General features: G+C 33.1%; 1 protein-coding gene across 5 annotated transcripts in view; it reads left to right on the top strand.

Moving 5' to 3' along the window:
• The window catches only part of LOC113005309 (DNA ligase 4), a 139,716-nt gene that overhangs the window by 33,506 nt on the left and 81,005 nt on the right, over window positions 1-25,205 (top strand). For 4 of the 5 annotated variants that reach the window (XM_039451249.1, XM_039451250.1, XM_039451251.1 and 1 more), the window contains 2 exons: window positions 7-287; window positions 10,430-10,744. In XM_039451249.1, coding sequence (XP_039307183.1) covers window positions 7-287; window positions 10,430-10,744 — 596 coding nt within the window. The remainder of the gene's footprint in view (window positions 1-6; window positions 288-10,429; window positions 10,745-25,205) is intronic. The other variant, XM_039451252.1, reaches the window with a different exon arrangement.

The following is a 25,205-nucleotide window of genomic DNA, read 5'->3' as shown; positions in this document are numbered from 1 at the left end:
TTTTAGAAAACCTTTGTCGGGCGAATTTCTAGATACAGGAAGTGATTTTGCAGATCGAGCGTATTGCGTATTGCAGAAAAAGTTACCTCGAATTAGTATGGGATTCACGATCACACGTATCAACAAGTTTCTTGATGATATCTCTGAGAGAAATGTAACGAGGCAACAAAAGGTTGAAACGTTTCGTGTATTTTTTCGACAGATTACAGGACTTGAGATGAAATGGGTGACACGTATTATCCTTAAAGATTTACGACTTGGTATAGGGACTCAAAGAATACTGCACAGTGCGTATATATAACTTGCTCACTTAAAAGGAAGTATTTAATTTTAAAATATTAAAATGTTTTATTTCTTTTTTACATAATTACCGATATTACAGAATTACTGACAAAGGAAACCCTCGAGAAACATATCACCGATTTTAATTAAATGTTTTCGATGTACTAGTATTTACTTATACTTTTATTATAGTAAAGCAGTTCATTGCAGATATTAGACATTCTCGAGAAAATGACGATTAAATATTCCCAGCACCTATAGTTATAGCTTTTAGCTTCTTAATAAGGTCTAGACAAAAAAATAATAAAACCGTTTTCACTCGGAGATCGTTGTAAGTATGGCGATTTTCCTAACGCTGGACGCTACGCCGCTGATTTGACAATTGTTTTTTGTAACGGTACTATAGGTGCTGGAAATATTTAATCGTCATTTTCTCAAGAATGCTTAATATTTGCAATAAACTAGTTGGCTACAGTAAAGGTGTGAGTGAATATTACACACCCATATAATTTTATTAAAATTGGTGGCTTGTTTCTCGAGGGCTCCTCTTGTAAATACAAAATTTTCTAAATTAGCTCTGCAGAAATTTTTGCAAGTGTAAAATACATAAGAACAAATTGCAGGATACTCAAATTACGTTTAAGAACAAAAGAAACTAAAAATTATTATACATATATGATAATTTTTGAGTTTTTTTCTGCCCTTGAATTCAAGCTAAGTATCTTACGATTTATTTTTGTGTATAAGTAAAATGTTTCTAATTATTAATTCAAAGATTCTTTGCAACATATTCTTTACATTTTTTTAGAGGGTAAAAGATTTTTACTTCTAGATACTTGTTAGCACCATTTATTATTAAACTAATTTTTAATTTAATAACGTGATATTACTTTTTGTTAAACTTATAACTGTATTTCAAGCAGGGATCTGTACCGAAATGTCATTTCAGTTTAATTACAGTTACGGTCCGAGTCTATTATCTAATTTTTAGTTTCGGAAACTGAAAATCGAATCGAAAATGGGACCAAAAACACTGGAAAAATTTTTGGTCCAGTTACAGTTGCGGTCCATTAGCCTGCACAATATTTTGATTTTGGTTTTGGTTTTGGTTTTGGTCCGGTTAAAATAACGGTTACGATTTGGTCCGGTTATTTGGTTCGGTCCGGATCCTTGGTTTCAAGACTGATAATTTATTCGGCATACAGATTTATGAATTTGAAAGGGTATATAAAATCACATAATATTAGCACTAACATTTAGCTATGATTTGTAAAAAATTTTATTTTGTTATTGAATTTTCATATTATTGTCGATATTCTCTGTTTAAAGAATTTTAGATTCTATAATATCGGTAAGTTTGTTATTTTAGAATCCTTTTAAAAATATTTCAATGTTATTTAAATTCAAGGGGTCTTTATCATTTAGAAGCCTAAAAATGGAATGCTTTGTCAGTGGATTGTGAACATATAACCGATTAAGATAAAATTTTTTATATGTTTTGATAGAAAGTCTAATCTTACAAATTTCAGAGTTCAAAATAGCATTTCTTCTTTTCATCTGTCTGCCTTTCCTAGTTCATTGAATTTGACGTATTGAAGAAAAACACAATTGCGAAAAATTTCCAACGGTCCTATAAGGAAGATATTTAAAAAAATCTTTCTTTTTTCTCGTATTTTACATTATTAAATGCAATTATTGAACCAACATTTGGGTCAAAATTTTGAAATTTAACAAAATGGCGGCAGAACGAGAAAGTGAGAGAGATAAATTATGTTTTAATTTTCGGTATTTTTTGCGCACTTAAAAAAGATAAGTGATAGATACATTGTAGTTCATAAACTGCATAAAAGTCAGTAATAATTATGCAAAATTTTAAATTAATTGGTTAAGCCGTTTTTCCCGCGATTTTAGAAACATGATTTTGAGAAAACCACATTAAAGTTTTAAATTTTTTAACATAATCCAAATGTTCTCTTATCACTTGTTAATTTGCTATTCTAGGATCGTCACAGTAGACCTTCTACTTCTTATAACTTATACGGTATAAGTCATGTAAGAGTCTTGTTTCTCCTTTCTGCGAAATGTTCTATCTTTTTTTCTCTGATAAAGCAGCAAAAATAAAATTCATGTCTTTTTGAAGCATATGCTGATTTCCGGAAAATCTTTATTTTTGGATTTAACTTTTTTTGTCTCTTGCTTCACATTTTATTTTAAAACAATGACAATTATAGTCAAATTAAATGAAACACAACGCGTTTACGATCACGTGCGAAAGCCGATGAAATAACAAGTATTATGGATGTGGAGCTATTTATAAGAGCCAAAGTTAACTTCTTTTTTGATCCCCCAAAGAGGGCCGAATTAGCTCCCAAGCCTAATTTAGACTATTGTCTAGAGGTGGCAAATTTAGAAAGGCGGCATTTTATAAAACTTTTTTTTTAACTTGTAGTGGCTGACGCAATTAATTAAAATTTGTTAAATAAAATACAATTTATATTAACTTTGGGTTGAGCCTGACATTGACAACATGTTACTGTATTAATTAAATATTTTAATAAAACTAAATGAATTGAAAATTTAAATTACATAGTTTTATATATACGCGGTTTACGTTTTAATATTTTACGATTTATAATTATATAATTAATCCTTTGCACTCTTTTACATAAAATAATATAAGAAGAAAGTAGAACCTGCAGAATATAAAATTTGATTAATTTACACTTGAGGGTTGAATAAGGGCGACAAAGATTTAATAGAGAGCGGGGTGGCATGAGTCTTAATCCGACCCTGTCCCCAATTTAAGATTTGCATAATAAATTATAAACCGGTTTTTTTGAAACGCAATACACTTGGCTGTTAGTTTTTTGCTTCATTTTCGTTTTACGCAACGTCAGGAAAATGTCGATATTTTTAAACATTATATATATATTTTTTAAACCGTTTTAGGGATTAATTCTACACACATGTAGATTTAAAAAATGCAATAAAAATTTTTAATTCTATCTGATTTTTTTTACCTTTTCAATGAGAAAGACCCCTTAAAACATTGAAACATTTAAATCTAAACACTGTTAAAAACCAAAATATTTTTAAGTAATAAAAAAAAACATTTTGATATTTTAGAATCTTGAATCTGAACCAAATCACAGAATCAAAATTAAAAATCGAAATTTTAAAACCCTTTTTTACGCAAACCAAAACCAAATTATAAAGTTTATAATATTGAAATTATAACCGAACCAATAAAATTATTTTTTATTTACAGCTTTTTTTCGATTTTTTTCTAATTCTTAATCTACAGGGAGACGTTCCAAAATTTATTTGTCGAGTAGAGTAACTTTGAGTGACCAATCAGAATGAAAAAATCTTATGATTTTTTCATCCTAATTGGTCATTTAAAATTACTTTACCTAACGAGTAGAATTTTGGAATGTACTCCAGGTATCTCAAAAGTTCTGAATGGCCAATTATCTCGAAAATAAACCATTTTAAGAAAAATGCTCTGGACAAGGATTGTAGCGTTCAAAAAGATCTATTCACTGATCTTATAAGTTTACTCTTGGGTGGCGTCGCCAAAGTCAGGACAAGGTCACATTTATTTTTTTTTTTATTGGAAAATCTTGGTTTTGATTTCAGAATCTAATAGTTGGTGTCAAGAGCTTTTCAATACTATAATGAAGTTTATTTTTATTAATCCTTAGGTGGGCGCACTGCGGCACTGAATGGCGCAAAATTTGTTTTTCTGTAAAGTCATTGGTATTACAGTTTTTTCTTCTATTATTGACCTTCTGTATTCCTCATTCTATAAGTTAGACAATAAGCTAGAATAGTTGTCGCATTTTTTCTTATCAAGTAATTAGCCTCTTATCCGCTTTGAAAACATTAAAACACGTTTTGCAGCACGAAGTGCTGTACGCGCTCGCTTACGTAAGTAAAATCTTGCTTATATAAGTAATGTTATTAATGCGAGATGTTCATTCCCTACATTTCAATTTGTTTTTACTTGCATTACTGTTCACATCTCTTTTTCCAGCGTTAAAGTTGAATATATTTGGTTAAAATTAAATTACATTAGATTGTGTTTTAAATAAACATCCCAAACAAAACAAATAAAAACTATTTTAGAGATATCCTAAACAAACCTTTCTTTTTTCCTCATAAGTCTCAAAAATATTCTAAATCGCTAGTAAGTACTTGGATAAAGGAAAGAAAACAACTTTGATTATTTATAATTATATTGTTTTAATTTTTTTAAGAGTTTTAAGAAGTTTATTTTACATTATTATCCAATAATAGCACTGTTATTATTTTTTTACGTTTGATTTTAAATGGATGTGTTTTTATTTTTAAACAATTATCTTATTTTTAATTTTTTAATTATATTTAACCGAATTAATTTCATAAGGGAATATAGACACAAAATTTTAATATAATATTTAAATTTTTACATTGTATCTTATTATAAATATATTTTATTTGCTTTTATGATGATTTTATAATTATTTATCCAATTGTTATAAATAATTTTATAACTCTTTATAAATAATAAATTTATGATGCGGCATTCTGTGCCGCGCGCGTCCACTAACATTCGGCCGCAATTCGTGTCCGCCGAAGGGTAAAGCGGGTAAATTTGAGTAAAATAGTATATAAAAAATCGATTTCTTTTTTTATGTATGTTGAAAGATTGATATCTTAAAAATATTTTCTTAAAATATGTTAATAAAACTCAAAGTAGATCTCGATTCGAGCTATATGATTTTTTCTCGAAATTATTATTTTTTTTAACTGGTAGCGTCTATAACTCGAACAATTTTTAACCTATTGGCCTGTGCTTTTAACAGTAACTTCACAAAATGAATAGTTTCAATTAACCCTTGAACACACCGATCCCATAAAGTACGTAAACACATTTTCGGGCTTGGGAAACTATTTCAACTTTGAGAAGTTATAACTTTGGCTCCGATCCATTTTTCAACAATTTTTTTTTCACATGAAAGTTCAGAATTTCAGAAATGTGACTGCATAATCAGCATTGCCGAAAAATAATTTATTGTTAAGTTATAAAAGAAAAATCATTAAGCAAAAATTAGAAATTGTTCAAAATCTACTTTTCCTTTAAAAAATCATATCTCTGCAACAAAAAACTTTTAAGGACTTTTAAATACGGCGTTTTAAAACTAAAAAGTCATTTCAAAAAAAAAAAAACGCAGAGACGTACTTTTCCTTCCGGCTTTGGTATCACGACGAGTGGAGCTCCCCAGTCAGTTGTATCGACTTTGGCGATAATTCCTTGTGCTACCAACGTGTCAAGCTCCTTGTCTACTTTATCGATGAGTGTGAATGGTATTTCGCGTTTTCTATGGAAAATCGGCGTTGCATTTTGACGTAATTTTAAACTGACCTTCAGATTGGGTATACAACCGATCTTCTCTTCAAATATGTACTTCAGAAAATTTTGTCATCAACTTTTGGACTTCGTTTTTGTCGTTGTTGATTGCATGTATTTTGCTTGACATCGTGTAACGGTCGATGTCTTGAAGGTTGATTCCAAGTTTGCGTATCCAAACTCTATCCAAGTGGCGCATCATGCTCCTCGGGAACAATGTATAGTTCTTCAGTGCTCTTTCTTTCTTGGTGCTTGACTTCGACAACAACTTTCCTATCTGGTGTAAATATGTGGTTTGTATAAGAGCGGAAAACAATAGGAACTGGCAGTAATTGAGCTTGTATTTTTAATTCAGAGAATGTACTACGCGGCAAAAAGCTGAATTTAGATTCAGAATCCACTTCACACGTCACAGGCTTGTCTCCGATTCTCACTTGCGTATAAAATCTCTCGGCTTTCTTGCTAGCACTCTGATTTTGATAAATGTCAACAATTTGATGAGCTCCATAGTCCCTGTTCGAAGTTGGGTACTCAGCAATGTTATGCGTTGCTCCATGGCTTGACTTTGACTTGTTTTCCATTAGCGTCTTGATACACACTCGTATGACGCGTCCTGTTTTACTGCATCCTGAACACTTAAGATGATCTCGGTTGCTTCTGTAATCCTTTGCAGTATGGTTATCTTTCCCGCAACGAAGACAAAGACCACCTAATTCAGTGTAACTCATCCTCGATTTCGACTTGCTTCTGCCTCTTACTTGATTTCCACTTTGTTGCTTACCTCTGCTCGAGTTGTGTTTTCTCGATTTATTATTATGCTTGCTTGATACCTTATTGATGTCGGAGGCCGTTGTTGATACTGTGGCTATTGCACTGGCCTGTTTCTGTGATTTCTTTGGAGTCAATTTTTGATGTTTTAAACGCTATTGCTACGGCTTGAATGTCGTTAAAACTCTTTTTATCCGATTGTAATAGTTTTTTTTTTGTATGCTATTATCCTTGATGCCTCGAATAAATTGTGCCCTCAAGAATACATCTGCTACGGATTTTTTGCATTTACACGTAAAATCACATTCTCCGATGTCTGTGCGTAGTGCTGTTGTGTATTCGGAAATCGACTGTTGTTCATTTTGATATTTACTTAAAAATTGGTGCTGAGCCACAAGCACATTTTTCTATGATGTCAAATGATTCTCGAGTATTTTCACTAACTCGTCGTATGTCAGTTCATTTGCTGTTTTTGGTGCTGCCAACGCTGTCACTGTATTGAAATACGTCGCTCCTATAGAATTCAATAACAGCTGTGCACAGTACTCCTTGTTGTCAAAAATGTGCTTTATTTTCAGATAATTTTTGAGACGCTGTCTGTAATTCCTAAACGTTTCTTTCTTTGTCAAATGCTTCGAAATTTGAGAGTAGCGCGGCATTGATGAAGTTCGACTGTGTATTATCAGCGTCTTTCCTGTCTGCTTTTTGACTGTACTTGCCTGCGCTTGGGCCCACATTGCCTCGATTATTGCTTTTTGCGTCTCCATAAATAATTAAAATTGACGTTCACCTATTTTGTACTTGGATATTTTTCAACGTGCTTGCGAGATGTATGTGTTCTCTCCTTGATCCTTTGACGCTTCTTAAAACTTTTGTTAGAGGTTAGGTTGCTGTGTGCTGCAATCTCTTGAATATATCAAAATAGTTTGACTTTCCCTCAACATGATTAATATTTCATTTTAATCAGCGGTTTTTTTCGCCTTATCGCCAACTTTGTTGTATCGGATGTATTGACGGGAATCGATGGTGAGGTGATTCTAATGAGTCGAGACACGGGCTCCCACGTTCTTCTTGCACATGTATTACTCTCTAGTACATAGGTGGCTCTCGCTAATCATGATACTATAATTTGACAGCAAAATGTCGGCAAAAACCAAGCGAAACTTGCTGACATAATTTGACTGCAAATTGATGGCAAAGACTGAGCAAGGTGAGCCATTAAAATCGACCCCGTATTTAAACGATCATTGCTCGATTACGTTAATAATCTATATTAATTTCAAATATCTATTTGTATTAATTTCTAATCAGTCATTGGCAAGATTTGAGGAAGATGCTGTTGTCTCCGAAATTTCTTCCTTATATACTATTTGTGATCTTTTTAATTTGTGGTTTGTTTGCCATCTAGTTTTTGATTTATAACTTCTATTTCTTTTTTTGTCATATTTTTATGACATAATTTTTATAATTTATTTTTTTTTTCTTGAATTGTGTCCTTTTTTTGTTTTTATAATTTATTTTTATAGTTTTAATTTTATAATATTTTATTTTACGTGTGATTGAAATGATTGCCACATTATCCCCTTGGTTGTAATAAAGCCATTTTATTTGATCTTGAAACGGATAACTGGGCAAGAAATTTGTCCTGTTTTTGTCTTGTTCTCTATTTGTGAAGTTTCTTCCTAGTCAGAAATTGTTCCTCGAAACGATGTCGTTTTGATGTCGAAAATGCAAGTCAAAAATTTTCGAAATTTTTATTAATTTTGATGGATTTTTAACTCCAATTTTGAGTAATTTTTAACTTTATTCGACATCGAAATCACATCACTTCGAGTAGTTATTTTGATGTTTTACGAGAACATCCCGTCAAGCATAAAAAAATAATTTATTTTTTGTTTTTTTAAAGAATTATTTCTTAAGGTAAAATGGTTTAAAAAGGGGGTTGTTTTGATGTTGGTTGAGTTAAAATTGTTATTGAAAGTATTTTTTTTATGAAAAAAAAATGCACACCTTGTTCAGTCTTTGCTATCATTTTGTAGCCAGATAATGTCAACAAGTTTTGGTTGGTTTTTACCGACAATTTACTGTCAAATTATATTTACAAGCTTTGCTCGGTTTTTCCCGATAATTTACTATCAAGTCATGTCTGCAGCTTTGCTTGTTTTTTACCGACAATTTGCGGTCAACTTACATCTGCAAGCTTTGCTCGTTTTTTGCAGAAGATTTGTTATCAAATGTCTACAAGTTTTGTTTGGTTTTTGCTGACAATTTGCTATTAAGTTACTTCCGCAAGCTCGGCTCGCATTTTGCCAAAATTTTTCTGTCATGTTATGTATGAAAAACTATGCTTGGTTTTTGCCGACAGTTTAATGAAAGTTATTAGCCAACTGTGTATGTTTTTTGCCGACATGCTATGTCAACAAATTTTGTTACGTATCTGCTGCTATGTTGTGGTATTATTGAATATAACAAAATTTGTCTGGATTTTGGTGCTCTTTTGCTAAACAGATTTGTATCAAAATTTTACAAAGTTAAACGGAGATAATAGCGGAGATAATGGGGCTAGCTGTAATGATCACAGTAGCTATAATTCTCTTTTTTCCTCTATTATTTGATTAAGCAAAATATATCTTTGATTTATGCGTTATTATTTCCAAGTAACATCGATTTTTGTGATCCTTAAAGAACGTCTCTCCAGATATCATTGTAACACAAAAATCGATAGTACTAAAAAGTAATAACGCATAAATCAAAGATATATTTTTCTTAGTAAAATAATTTATTTTGCAATTTTAAATGACTCTAAAATAGATATTACTATTTGCTGCAAAAGAAAAGTCTCTGAGATTAAAAGATTAAAACTCCACGATTTATCATTCCTGTAGTATTTACTGACTCCAAACACTCTGCAATGCGTGTGCAAGAAATGTAAAGCCGACCAGGTAATCTCCATGTAATATTCTTTAAGTAATGCTAATGCTGCAATATAATTTATACGTTATATGCCAAAGCTTGATGCTTGCATCTACAACTTAAATATGTCGTACGTGTTTCTTATGCTCAGACCCTAACATTCAACTCTCATAACTCGGAAGCACTTAATGAAAATAAACTTTATTATTGTGTTTTGACAATTTTTTGATATCAGCTATTAAATTTTATATTCAAAAATAGGATTTTTTTATTTAAAAGAACGATGTGATTTTGTCATGACTTTGGCGACGTCACACAAACTAATAAGATCAATAAATAGATCTTTTTAAATCTTACGACTATTGCCTAAATTAATCATTTTTCTCAAAAATGCTTTATTGTTAAGATATTTGACTTTTTAGGAATTTTTGAGACATCCTGTTTATAGAGATCTATAATTTTATTTTGTTCTGCTTAGATCTCTATTTTTTATAGCTAATCTGGTTTCATTGTTTATTTTTCTCTTTCCACATTGGAAGAAGAAAGATAAATTTTAAATTAGTGCAGGTAATTTAGTTATACAGAATAAACTTTTTAAACTTAATCTACAGTTGCTGTAAAAATTGAGTTGTAAGGATTCCTCAATTATGATTGGTTAATTTTTCTCTGCTAATATAAATATATTCTAGTAATATATCTTTTAATTTGTATTTCTCTCTCTACATACATTTACAGTTTAATGTTTAATAGAATAAATATAGAAAAAATTGTTTTTTAAATTCAAATTTTTTTCCTACTGCGCGAATAATATAATCTTTAAAAAGACACAATTTTTATAGTTCCAGTTTTCCTCACTGGTTAAGAAACCGAAATTGAAATCGGAACACTTACTCAATGTTTTATATACTCGTAATTGAAAGCAAAGTGAAAAACTCTTTGGTCTCGGTTCTTGTTTAAAATTAAACACTTCTTTTTTGAGCGATAATAATAAAACTTGTAAAGCAATTAATAAGACCCAATAAACATGTTTTATCGATGGTAATCGAATACTAATCGCAATCCGTTTCTTTTAAGTCTATCATCCTGATGCGAATGATAAATTTCTCGTGACGAATGATTTGCGTGAGATTTCTAACCAGTTATATAATCCAAAGATTAAAATGAATTGCAGTCTGCAAATATTTTCGCATTTTAAACCGATGCTCTTAGAGAGATGCAATATCGAGAATATTGGCAAGTTATTTCGGGACAATGACCTGTATTATGTACAAACGAAATACGACGGCGAGAGGTCACAACTCCATATGAAGGATGGAACATTTAAATATTTCACGCGTAGAGGATATGATATTACAAAGAATTCTGGGTACGGAGAAACTGCATCTTCAGGTATGACAACACTTTAATGAAATATTTCAAGTTGAACAAAAATGGAAAATTTATTTTAATTTTCTCGGATCGTTATTAATCCTTACAGAAAAGTAGTACTGAAAAAATAGAAAAGTAACATTACTAAAAAGATATTCTGTAATAAAAATTGCTGTAAGTATTGGCAGTACTTTGGCAAAGCATTAATAGTTCAGAACTGGATATTATTGAATTACTGGTAATAATTTAATATATAAATTTATTTGTGCTGAAGTGCTAGTAATATAATACAGAGAACTATGTGGCGCTCATGATGAGAGCAAATACGTATAGTCGATAGGATTCGTGCCGTTGCCAAACCTCACCTCACCTCACTAATTTACTGTGACAGAGCGACGAACTGAACATTTTATTCTTTTATTTTTACAAAACTATGTTGATGCAACGTACACTAACTGTGTTTACTATTTATATTTTTTTCTCTCAACGGTTATTTTTATGTGATCTAAGAAAACTATATAGCAACATATAGTCAGCACTAATACAGCTATACATGTACAGGCTTGGCGCGGCTCTCGAGAGCACTCCGGTTTGTTTTATCTAATTTATTATTCGTTTAAACTTAATTCAATATAAATAAGAGAAGAGTACGCGTCATTGATCCCGTATACATGGCACCATTAAGGGGTTACATACACCTCCCAAGGAGAAATGATAGGTTGGATCGACGTCAAATTGACGGTCGAAATGAGATCAAATTTCACGTCGACATCGATGTTAAAATGTTCAAATTTTGATGCCATTTCGATGTCAATATCAACATGTATAAAACATTTAATAAATGATATTAACATCCTTTCGGTACTATAACTCAACGAGAAATAACCTATATCGAATCATATCGAAATGATTTTGACGTCAAATTGATGTCAAGTTGACATCAATTTTATTATCATTTTTCAGAAATCGTTTAATGGACTGGAAGGATAGGAAAAATCCTGCCAAAAGTTAAAACATTTGATTAAAAAATACAATATGCCGAAAATGTGCGATTAAAACTGATTTTAAAAAAAGTAATTTGAATCGATTGGGATTTCTGAACCGAAAATACGGTATTAAGATTGATTAAAAATAAGATTGAAACCCAGATAGATTTATTAAAACAGAATACATTAATGTAAACGTAATAAATGTTTAATTTACAAAAAAAATATTCCTTGTATCCTTTTTGTTAAAAAGGATTAAAAAAAGATTAAATTTGAATTAAACATTTAATTCATGTACAAGATTAAATAACAATACAAATTGTTATTTACATGTAAAAATATAAAATTTTATATTGAACGGTATTACACACACACACGTCACGTATAAAAAAAACGAGAGCGAGTATTCGTCTCGAAGTTACAATAAGCAGCTTCTAAAAGTTTCATTGAAGTATGAGTTGGGGAGTCGGCCGCGGTGGCGCCTAGATATAAAGTCTGTGGCCGCATTCGACTTACTCGACGAAAAGATCCACCGCAACGTGGCCGCCTAGCGGTGGTGCCAGCATTCACTTATTAAATCTATTATTTTAATCCGAAATTACAGGATTTTATAAATTATGATTAAATCGAATTTTAATGTGATGTGAGACTGACAATTCTTGTGTGCCATTTTTAAATAAAGAGATATTTTGATGACAACACTATAAATCACATTAACAAATTTGTAAAATTGTCCGAAGGCTATGCTTTTTTGGCAGTTAATAAACAACTATAAAAAAAAAAAAAATAGTTTTTGAATAATTTTACAAATTAGTTAAAATGATTTACAATGTTATTTTATCAAAATAGCTTTTTATTTAAAAATAGCATGCAAGAATTCTCAGCGTCTCAGCGTATCATTTCTCGCTACTAATGTCAGTATTCCTAAGTGTAATCACTGTGAGTATTTAAGATTCTTAATACAACTGATTTAAAATTTTTAAAAATTTTTATATTATGCATTACACTTAAACAATTTATAAAATTAGAAAAATAAAATATAAAATATAATATATATCTATAGATTTTGAAAAATTATGATAGTGTAAATGTTGACGTATAAGTGTTAAATACAGGGTGAGTCATTTTAATCTATGGACCCGAATATCTTCCAAATAACGGTATCTACAAAAAAATGGTTTAAATAAAAGTTGACTAAGACAGAGGGGGTCATTCAATTGTACCATTGGTTTTGACCCTGAGGTCAATTTTGAAGGTTATTTCAAGGTTACGATGGTTTTTTTAAATAGGACACCCTATTTTTGACTACGGATTTCGAAAGAGCGGAAAATTTTACATCAAACTTGTCTTATGAAAAAATTGTTTCTGCGACCTTGGAAAGGTCAAAAATGAAGGTGAAATGCCTGAAAAACGATCTGGTGTTTTTCTGAAATGACGTGGTTTTCTGGGTAACACAAATGTGCATAATGCTTAAACAAAGTCAATGAATTGTAAAAGTGTTATTCACTTTGACTAGCTTGACCTTGAGGTCAATTTTCAAGGTTGTTTGAGGCTCATAACACATTTTTTGATTAGTAAACCCTATTTTTGACCGCAGAACCTGTTTCTTGACAATGGGCTCTTAAACAATGGCACTTTTTACATAGGGATTTTTTAGTTTTTCGACCTGACCTTTTGAAGATCATATCAAGGTCAAAAGCACTTTCATCTTACTTTTAGCGTTACCCGGAAATAACGACGTGGACGTAGTAAGTTCTGTTTCCTTTAGGGTGCTTGATTATCGTGAGTCCCCTTGCCCCTCACGTCGAGGTGCTTGATTATCGTGAGTCCCCTTGCCTCTCACGTCAGGGTGCTTGATTATCGTGAGTCCCCTTGCCTCTCACGTCGGGGTGCTTGATTATCGTGAGTCCCCTTACCTCTCACATCGGGGTGCTTGTTATCGTGAGTCCCATTGCCTCTCACGTCGGGGTGCTTGATTATCGTGAGTCCTCTCGCCTCTCACTGACACTGTAATTTAAATGAATTACCCACGGAGTAATTGATCAAAATTACCTCCGTTGGCTTCAAGGCATAACTGCAATCTGTTTTGAAAACTATCCACAATTCTAAGCAGGGTAGCTCTGGGAATGGCTAACTAAGGAGCGCGATACATCGTCTCAGGACCGTACGTTACGCCGTCCGGCGGCGCCGTTGCTAAGGCGCGAGCGGTGGGAGGGGAGCAATAGGCGTGCATCGAAGAATCCGGCCGAAAGTTGCAAGTAGTAATGTTTAAGCATTATGCACATTTGTGTTACCCAGAAAACCACGTCATTTCAGAAAAAGTACACCAGATCGTTTTTCAAGCATTTCACCTTCATTTTTGACCTTTCAAAGGTCGCAAAAACAATTTTTTTATAAGACAAGTTTGATGTAAAATTTTCCGCTCTTTCGAATTTCGCAGTCAAAAATAGGGTGTCCCATTTAAAAAAACCATCCTGAAATAACCTTCAACCACCTTGAAATAACCTTCAAAATTGACCTTAAGGTCAAAACCAATGGTACAATTGAATGACCCCCTCTGTCCTGGTCAACTTTTATCTAAACCATTTTTTTGTAGATACCGTTATTTGGAAGATATTCGAGTCCATAGATTAAAATGACTCACCCTGTAGATTACATTACATTACATTCTTATTTAAAACAATGCAAATAATACTTTTAAACATTAACTTTTAATTTAACTTGATTTAATATTTTGATGCAATTTTTAATTATTTTATTTTTTATTTAATTTTTAAATTTTATTAAACTTACAATTTTTTATTGATATTACTGCATAATTCAACGAGAAATGACCTATTGAATCAATATCGAAATGATTTTGACATTAAATTGATGTCAATTTGATGTCAAGTTGACATCGATTCTATTATCATTTTATTATAGTTTCTGCAATGCCCCTTTTTTCTGTGCACCCAATAACGGAAAGCTAAACATCTAAATAATTTAAAACATGTTACCATGTAAATAAGTTTTTCTATATATACAATTAAATATAATAATAATAATTTAATTTTTTGTTTTATACATAATTAAATTTTAAATTTTAATTACTGGTAAAAAATTTTTATGTAAAAAATATATATAATTATATATAAAATAAGTTCATATATGTTTTTTTATTGTTTGGTTATTTAGAATAATTTTAAAAATCTAATTTAAAAAAATTACATTCTTATTTAAAACAATACAAATCATACTTTTAAAAATTAACTTTTAATTTAACAATTTAATCTTTTTTAATACAATTTTTAATTAATTTATTTTTTTATTCAGTTTTTAAATTTTATTAAACTTAAATTTTTTTATTGGTATTATTTAACTAAACTTATCAAAGATTGTAAATGTTGTTGATGTCTGATTGACGTCGATGATCGACGTCAAATTGACATCGATGCGATCGACGTCAAATTGTTGGAAAACATCGATGTCGAATTGACGTCGATGTTTTGATTTGGAAACGTTTTAGACGCCATCGACGTCAAATTGACGTCGATTCGACTTATCATTTCTCCCTGGGCTGAGGCATTAAAAATAGTTTTATATTCATCATGAATGTTTTCTCCGAACATATTAGAATTATCAAATCGAAATTTGTACTAATATTTTATATATAGTTTCGTGAATTAAATGTGTAACGATGTACTCCCGAAAATACATCGTTCCCGGCGAACATCAGTCAGGATAAGAGCCACCGGGCTATAACCGTGGGCGCCCATTTTTAAACGACTCCATATTCTCAGCCTGGTAGTAAACACCGCCAGAGGAATCGTGCCGAACCGTCGCACGCGTCAAGTCGGCGCGCACGCGTACTCGGAGAAAGCGGTTTTCCCACTCCAGCGACTCCGCCGTCAAACGCTGAGAAAATAACGGAGGCAAACGGAGTCACCGGGTATAAATAAGGCCGCGTGCTATGAGCAATCCGCCTTTTCCCATCAGCCAGAATCACCACCTGATCCGCTGCGTTGATATTCCGGAAAATCAGTGGTCGAAGGCTCTTGGCCACGGCGGAGGTACTCCACCTTTTCCGACAGCTTCCTGCCTTCCCGCATTCTCGAGAGCCTGAGCACCGGACTCTCAGCCAAGGTTCTTGGTGTGAGGGTCCTTGTCCTGCTCTCGAGCATCGGAGATTTTCTCTCCTCTGAGGAATGCCGGAAAACGGAACCGCCGAGTTTGGGGTTTTGGTCGAGGTACTCGACGCGTTTCCACGGCATCCAAACCGCCATTATTCATCGCACGCACGCGGCCAGCCAGTTGTCCAGCCGATTTGCGCACCACGAGAATCGCGCCGTAGGTTCCTCCGCATCGCAAAAGTCTCGAGACCACGGCCGCGTAACACACCACCTGGACACGCGTTCCGCTAACTGGCGACATCCTGCGGTCGCATATAAATAGGTCTGTTGTAAATATTTGCGTTTCAAGCCTGTTCGCCCGCGCGTTGTAGTTTTTTTGTATCAATTCTCGTCTGTCCATCTGCGCGCATATTACTTTCTGTAATTTTCTCTTTTTTATCTCGTAAATAAATGTGTTCTTGTTACATATCACCGTATAATCACTACTAAACGCACCGGAACTCTTTCCTCTCTCGCGTTTGAACCTTTTCTATCGCACTGTTCCAGCGAACTAGTTCGCGCGAAGAAAAACGGTACATTACAAATGTAATTTTTTTATTTAAAAAAATATTAAAAAATTAAAGATATATTGCCATTGGCATCAGATATATTAACTGCTGTAACTGTTTGCGGTTACCCATTGTGGAATCTACAGTTTGAAATAAACCAAAATTTTTATCGTGCGGAATCAGCTCAGTGCATGACGGACGATAAAAATTAGTTCGAGCGAGAGGAAAATAAAATAACGAGCGTCGAGTATAGTTAAAAAATTAATATGACATTTATTTGATTAATGATAACTAATTACATCAATTGGTAATAACACGGATGATATTGTATATCTAGTCGACGTTTCGGAGATGCAGCTCTTAAATTTCGAAAACGCTACAATTTTGTATACATAACGCGGAATAATATGTATACATGGACGATTTACACGGACAAGTACGTTTACACGATATATACAGACGGATATTTGGTGACAATGCAATCTGCACGATGCGAAGCAGGTTGCAATCGGAACGAAGCCTTACCGGGCGGTGGGCGCGGACTCGTACGCGGGATTTTCGACATGACGTGCGTGATTCTACGAATAAGCGGGATCGCTAGCGCGAGCGCGACCTAGGCTTAATATCTAATCAGAAATGTCTAGTTGATACGACATTGAATCAACGTCGAAAATTGAATGTCGAAATTCTGATCAATTTGATGTCGAAAGCATAACAAATATCAATGACTTCAACTATTGTTTTGACATCGATTCAGTGTCGAAGTAACCCGATGAAAACGGGTACGTGGAATCCACTTGTTTTTCATGTGGATCATCCAAGTGAAATCTATGTAAGCAAAACAATATTTTTGTAATGTTTAACAATTTTCACAAAAAAATTCCATTCTTAGGAATTTTTTTCGGAAATTTGCAAGCGGTCATCCATCCAAGTCGCGACTCCGGTGAATGTTGCTTAGCCCTTAAACACATAAGTGGGTCTGGGAGACCTTCCTGAAAAAACTTTACTTTGGTGCCATTTTATTTTAGTTAAGCAATGAAGTTGGTCAATTGTAGCAGTCGATAGAGGAGACTTCAAACTTTTTTTCTACTTAGCCCGAATTTTTTTTCTTTTTCCGTTTTTACACAGTAAGCGATTGAAAATCTAGGGGAATTTTCAATATGTGTTTAAGGGTTAACCTCTGTGATCGCTGCGGACTGATCCCTTGTGATGAACACTTTGTGCTAATACGTGTATATAACTGGTAGATCAGGTCAATATACGTTGTTGGAAAAATGAAATATGTATAATTAAAGCACATTATTTATATAAACAAATATAAAATTAAAGTTTTTTTACTAATTTTACAAATGCGGAATAGCATTTGAGCCATCTGGAATAACTTTTCTGTTATTTTTTTAAGTAAGAATGACATTAGAAAATATAATATAATGTTAATATAATACAATAATTACATTAAATACGAAAACATTTTTATTAAAAAAAATATTTGAAAAATAATTAAAAAATATTGTTTGCTCATTGGAATATACAGGGTGATTCAAAATAACCTATTGGTCCCGAAGCTGGCACATTTGTAATCGAATCCTGAGACGATTTTTCCTTTTGCAAAAATTTGTCCGGAGCTTAGTTTTTAAGTTACAATAAGAATTAGTTAGCGTATGACGGGTCAGGTACAATGGTAGACAGGGGCGGCGCGACTCACTGTTGCACGCGGGTGTTTCCGTGGGCTACCTCCTGCGCTCAAATGTCTGACAAAAGTACATGGACAGCACATTCCTATTTAAACTTTCTCTCTCTCTCTCTCTCTCTCTCTCTCTCTTTTTCTCTCTCTTTCCCCCCCTCTCTCTCTCTCTGTCACTTTAATTATGCTACATTTAACTTGCCAAATTTCGATCTCTGTTATCCGGCCGACCTGCCGACAAATATCGGGATGAAATCTTCAAGTAAGTTTACATTATTATAATAAATGTACGTCCGCGAATAATAAAATTTTATGCAAATTAGATTACTTAAATGTGCACTTGCAAGTTAAAAGTAGCACTTTTAAAACGCACAAAATGGAAAGAAAGGAGAGAGAGAGAGAGAGAGAGAGAGAGAGAGAGAGAGAGAGAGAGAGAGAGAGAGAGACGGCGGGGGCCTTTAAACAAGTTTAAGCACGTTTACTTACACGCACACAGCGATCAGCTTATTGTTTCCACGATGCGACAGTTCAATTTAAATTTGTTCTTTATCCAGATCTATCCCTCGAAGTTGTTTCATATTTCACCACATTTACACTAGTTACTCTGCACTTGATCGATAAACGCGGAACTACGCGACGAACCGATTGATCGACTTTATTAATTACTATTAATCACTACTCCCATACAGCACAAAGAGATTGCAGGAACATTGCAGAATGATTTCATTGAAACATTGTAATATTGCATTTTGATTGCGAAACATTGCTGCAACATTGCTGGAAGATTGCAGCAACATTAAGATGTCCGCTTTTTGAAATATTGCATTGAAACATTCCATTTTTTCAAAATATTTACATAAATATTATTACATCACGTAATTCCAATAAACAAAACAATATTTGTGTAACATTTTGAAAAACATTTTTCGCAAAAAAAAATCTCGGGAATATTTTTTGGGAAATTTTCAAGTGATCACCCATCCAAGTCGCGACTCCGCTGAACGTTGCTTGACCTCCGTGATCGCTGCGAACTGATTCCTCATGATGACCTATAAACACTTCATACTGATATGTGTATATAACTGATGAATCAGGTCAATATACGTTATCGAAAAAATGAAATATGTATAATTAAAGCACAATATTTATATAAATAAATATAAAATTATAGTTTTTTTTACTAATATTGCAAATGCAGAATAGCATCTGGAATAACTTTTCTGTTATTTGTTTAAATAAGATGCAATTAGAAAATATATATCAATATAATACAATAATTAAATTATATATAAAAAAATTTTTATTAAAAAAACAATTAAAAAATATTGTTTGTTCATTGGGCTGTAGATCGAGGTTTTTTCATATGTGGACCTATTTCATCTATGGATATAAATATTTATGTTTCTTAACAATACTATGATGCACACAACACCACGGAACCGCATGCCTTTTTCTAGACGTCTTAGAGTCAATATTTGAAGGATGTCTGCAGACGTCTATGCACAGTTGATTTGCAGTCAACTTTGAAAGCCTGACTTGGATGAGTCGACTTACAGTCGATATATGGACGGTTGTATTGTTAGGGAATGTAGAGATTCAATGGAAAATTTAGTAACGTCGCCCGACCTTAGTTTGCTAAATGCGGATGAGTAATTATGGATGAGTTAAATTAATAATTAATAATCAAATATATTATTACGCGAATATTCTGTTTTGGCTCTTTATTGCCACTACTTTATTAAAAAATTATGATATTGCAATGTTTCCGGAATATTACAGGCATATGCCATGCGATGTTGCAGGCATATTGTTAATTTATGTTTCTGCAATGTCTCCGTAATATTGCATTACAATCTGCAACATTGCAACGTTGCTGCAATGTTGCTGGAATTTTCTGTGCTGTATGGGCTTTAATCACTACAATCATTCGATGCGTTAAAATTACTCGAAGAAAAACGTGTTTACGTTACGATCACACAACACGTGACGTTAAGTTGACACAGCCACTTCAGCACAATTCAATAAAACATACACAGAAATTTAGTGCTCTTTTGTTGCTAATTTGTTGCTCAATTCTGGATTTGGTTGCTCCAGCCGATTCGGAGAAAAATAGTGGCTGTGCTGACTTAAGATTAAAGCTAGCACAGTCATTTAAAAAAATAAAAAAATAATAAAAAACATTACAAATTCTTTTCTATTAATTTGTTGCTAATTTGTTCCTTATTTTCCAAATATGTTGCTCCACCCCCAACCCCTGAAAAACCACCCCAACAAGTCGTACATTAGCACAATAGAATAAAATTTATATTTAATAAGGTATTTCGAGTGATTTTGTTTCTACGAATTTGTTGCTCGCGATTTTTAATAAATGCGATTTTGTTGCTCTACCCCCAACCCTAAAAAAGCCACTCCGAACAGTCTTACGTGAGCACAATTCTCCAAAATTAATATTTAATGAGATATTTTGACTGATTTGGTGTGTGATTTTGTTGCTTGCGATTTTCGACACATCCGATTTTTTTGCTTCATCCCCGACCCTGGAAAAGCTACCCCAAACAATCTTACGTGAGCACAATTCTAAAGAATTAATATATAATAAGATATTTCGACTGATTTCGACTCTCGGATTTTGTTGCTCGCTATTTTCGACAAATCCGATTTTATTGCTCCACCCTCGACCTCCGAAAAGCCACCCCGAACAATCTTACGTGAGCACAATTCTAAAAAATTAATATATAATAAGATATTTCGACTGATTTCGACTCTCCAATTTTGTTGCTCACGATTTTTGACAAATCTGATTTTGTTGCTTTACCCCCGACTCTCAAAAACTACCCTCTCCGATTTTGTTGCTCGCGAATTTCAAAAAATCGAAAATTGCGAGCAACAAAATCACAAAGACTAAATTAATCAAAATATCTCATTAAATATTAATTTTGGAAAATTATGTTCACGTAACACTGTTCAGAGTGGCTTTTCGGGGGTCGATGGTGGAGCAATAAAATCGGATTTGTCGAAAATCGCGAGCAATAAAATCACACACACCAAATCAGTCGATATATCTCATTAAATATTAATTTTGGAGAATTGTGCTCACGTAAGACTGTTTGGGGTGGTTTTTCGGGGGTCGAGGGTGGAGCAATAAAATCGGATTGTCGAAAATAGCGAGCAACAAAATCCGAGAGTCAAAATCAGTCAAAATATCTTATTATATATTAATTTTTTAGAATTGTGCTCACGTAAGACTGTTTGGGGTAGCTTTTCGAGGGTCGGGGATGGAGCAAAAAAATTAAATTTGTCGAAAATCGCGAGCAACAAAATCACACACCAAATCAGTCAAAATATCTCATTAAATATTAATTTTGTAGAATTGTGCTCACGTAAGATTGTTTGAGGTGGCTTTTTGAGGGTTGAGGGTAAAGCAACAAAATCGGATTTATTAAAAATCGCGAGCAACCAATTCGTAGAAACGAAATCACTCGAAATAGCTTATTAAATATAAATTTTATTCTATTGTGCTAATGTACGACTTGTTGGGGTGGTTTTTCAGGGGTTGGGGGTGGAGCAACATATTTGGGAATTGAGGAACAAATTAGCAACAAATTAATAGAAAAAGAATCTATTGTTTTTTATTATTTTTTTATTTTTTTAAATGGCTGTGCTAGCTTTAATCTTAAGTCAGCACAGCCACTATTTTCTCCGAATCGGCTGGAGCAACAAAATCCGGAATTGAGCAACAATATAGCAACAAAAGAGCACTAAATTTCTGTGTATGTTTTATTGAATTGTGCTGAAGTGGCTGTGTCAGCTTAATAGACGTCAACACGTATTCACTCGACGATATCAAGCAGTCAACTGGATGTTATTGGTTATGTTGTTATAAGAGTGTCGAACAATTAGTTAAAGCCATAAGTCAAAACGCGGCAATTTAAAATGAAAGTATTGGTTAATACAATTTACATTAATACAATTTATTAGAAAAATGTTGCAAATGCATGTTTATCATTATTTGTTAAAAGTTGTATGATAGTGACTTTATCAAGATAATTATTATTTATTCTAAATATTCAAGAAATAATATTATCAAAATCAATTTCTTTTAAATATTATTTTTTATTTCTTATTTTTGAATATTTGCGAAAACTGTAAAAATATTCCTTGAAATAAAATATTTGGTTGCCCTGAAAAGGGCAGATTATCCGTTGCTGCAAGGAGACTTCAAGAATTATATCCTTGACGTTTTTTTTATAATAAATATTCTAAATAATTATCTTGATAAAGTCACTTATGGATCATACAATTTTTAACAAGTAATAATAAACATGCATTTGCCACATTTTTCTAATAAATTGTATCGATGTAAATCATATTAATCAATATTTTCATTTTGAATTGCCGCGTTTTGACTTATGGCTTTAACCAATCGTTCGAGACTCTTATAACGACATAACCAATAACATTCAGTCGACTGCTTGATATCGTCGAGTGAACACGTGTTGTGTGATCGTAACGTAAATACGTGTTTTTTCGAGTAATTTTAACGCATCGAATGATTGTAGTAATTAGAGTAGTGATTAATAGTAATTAATAAAGTCGATCAATCGATTCGTCGCGTAGTTCCGTGTTTATCGATCAAGTGCAGAGTAAATAGTGTAAATGTGGTGAAATATGAAACAACTTCGAGCGATAGATCTGGATAAAGGACAAATTTAAATTGAACTGTCGCATCGTGGAAACAATAAGCTGATTGCTGTGTGCATAAATAAACGTGCTTAAACTTGTTCAAAGGCTCCCCCCCTCACGTCTCTCTCTCTCTCTTTCTCTTTTCTTTTCGTTTTGGTCGTTTTAAAAGTGCTACTTTTAATTTGCAAGTGCACTTTTAAGTAATCTAATTTGCATTAAATTTTATTATTCGCGGACATACATTTATTATAATAATGTAAACTCATTTGAAGATTTCACGGTCATCTCGATATTTGACGGCCGGATGACAGAGATCGAAATTTGACAAGTTAAATGTAGCATAATTAAAGTGACAGAGAGAGAGAGAGAGAGAGAGAGAGAGAGAGAAAGTTTAAACAGGAATGTGCTGTCCGTGTACTTTTACTCAGTCATTTGAGCGCAGGAGACATCTTACGGAAACACCCGCGTGTAACAGTGAGTCGCGCCCTTGTCTACTACTTGTATCCGTCATACGCTAACTAATTCTTATTGTAACTTGAAAATTAAGCTTCGAACAAATTTTTGCAAAAGGAAAAATCATCTCAGAATTCGATTACGAATATGCCAGCTTCGGGACCAATAGGTTATTTTGAATCACCTTGTAGATCAAGGTTTCTTCATTTATCGACCTATTTTGTCTATCAATGATATTTCTCAACAGTACTGTGTTCAAGAAAGAAAGCTTGAACTTTAAAATCAAAAGAGCACAAGCATAAGTTTCTAATAATCATTTTGATGTTGAATCAACCTTGAATCAACATGCTTCGATAAGAAGCGATCAATATTGCAGGAATATCGACTTTTTTATCAACTCAATCAGCTCTCAACCATGTCAATGTCGAATCAACCTTAAATCAAGGTTACCATTTTGACTGGATAGCTACGGAGCGTAAACCCCGGTACCGAAAGAATGGCGGGACCATCGGTTCCTGAGTACCTCAGACGCGATGAGAACTTTGTTTGCGTTTTAAGGTGCCTACTGATGAATGCGGCAAATGCCGCGCGCGGCAACGCGGCATTTCGGAAAGAACTAAATTATAGGGGCTTCTAATATTACCTACTGCCGTCAGCCGCATTAAATTTTGCTCAAATTAATCACGTTTGCGATATTGCAAGTGAAATTGAATTGATCTAACTTCAATGCGGCAACGCAGGAGTGATTCAGAAGTCTCCAGAATCTAATTCTTTCTGAAATGCCGGGTTGTCGTGCGCGGCATTTACCGCGTTCATCAGTAGGCACCTTTACACAGCGAGTGAAGTTGCAAGATAAAATTAACGTCCGAGAACCTTGAAGGCGGTACAATATCTTTACTGATTTACGTGCGATTAAGATAGGAAAGATGTAGACATGTTTTCAGGAGCGATTGGCTGTCGAGAACTTTGACCGTGGCAGAGAATCTCTACCACGAGAAGCCGGTTGCTTTTTGGATTGGGATCGTCGAGAGACCATGGAGGTTCGAGCAGGTCGGTTTCTTGGCGGAGGATGCTGCTGCTGTGCAGATCACTGAGCTATTTATACTCGGCGATCAGCACGTTCGGGCGCTCCGTTCTTCTCCGATTTAGTTAAGTAAATAAAATATAAAAAAATAAATAATCATAAAAATTTATCATAAATATACATATAATAAAATTTTAAGTGTAAAATATAAGCGTAGATTACAAACATAGATTGTAAGCGTATGTTATAAACTTAGATTGTAAACGTAGGTTATAAGCTTAGATTATAAACATAGAATATGATTCTTATTTTTTAAAGAAATTTAAAAATAATGATGATAAATATAAAATAATAAAACGGCATAAAATACAAACAAGCTACAAACACATATAAATCCAAAAAAAGTACACACACACGCACGCACACACACACACGCACACACACACACACACACCACAATTAACTACAAACTATTCTAACGGACAAATCACTACAAACAACTACAAACGATTCTAAAAAAAGTCTGTCGTGCGGATCGGAGGTATCTCGAAAATTGACAAAGTTACAATATTTGTTTATGTAAAAATTGTTGTAACTTTTAAACGGTTCAACTACAAACGACGGGAAAATCACTACAAACAACTACAAACGATTCTGAATCAGAATATATAAGTGTTTTTTCTCTATCTCAAAGTCGGGTGACAGTCATTTTTTTTAAATTTTTATTTTTTAATTTATGCAACTACAAACGAAAATTTTATTACTACAAACAACTACAAACGAAAAACTAACGTTTTCTTTATTGGAATCTTAATTTATTAAAAGTCGGATGCCAAGTTTACAAAGGTCGGGAGCAGTGGCTCGGCGGAGAAAGCGCATTTCTAGCCATTTTGTAAATCGGTCCTGCATGTTCACCCTTACGAAAAAAAATCACTGGCTGGATATTGTAATCCATGTAGTTACTCTAATTTCGCCCGAAATTATTACATATG

The sequence above is a fragment of the Solenopsis invicta genome, chromosome 6 (assembly GCF_016802725.1).
Source record: "Solenopsis invicta isolate M01_SB chromosome 6, UNIL_Sinv_3.0, whole genome shotgun sequence".
NCBI classification, from domain to species: Eukaryota; Metazoa; Arthropoda; class Insecta; order Hymenoptera; family Formicidae; genus Solenopsis; species Solenopsis invicta.
This window is presented reverse-complemented; position numbering and strand designations above follow the sequence as displayed.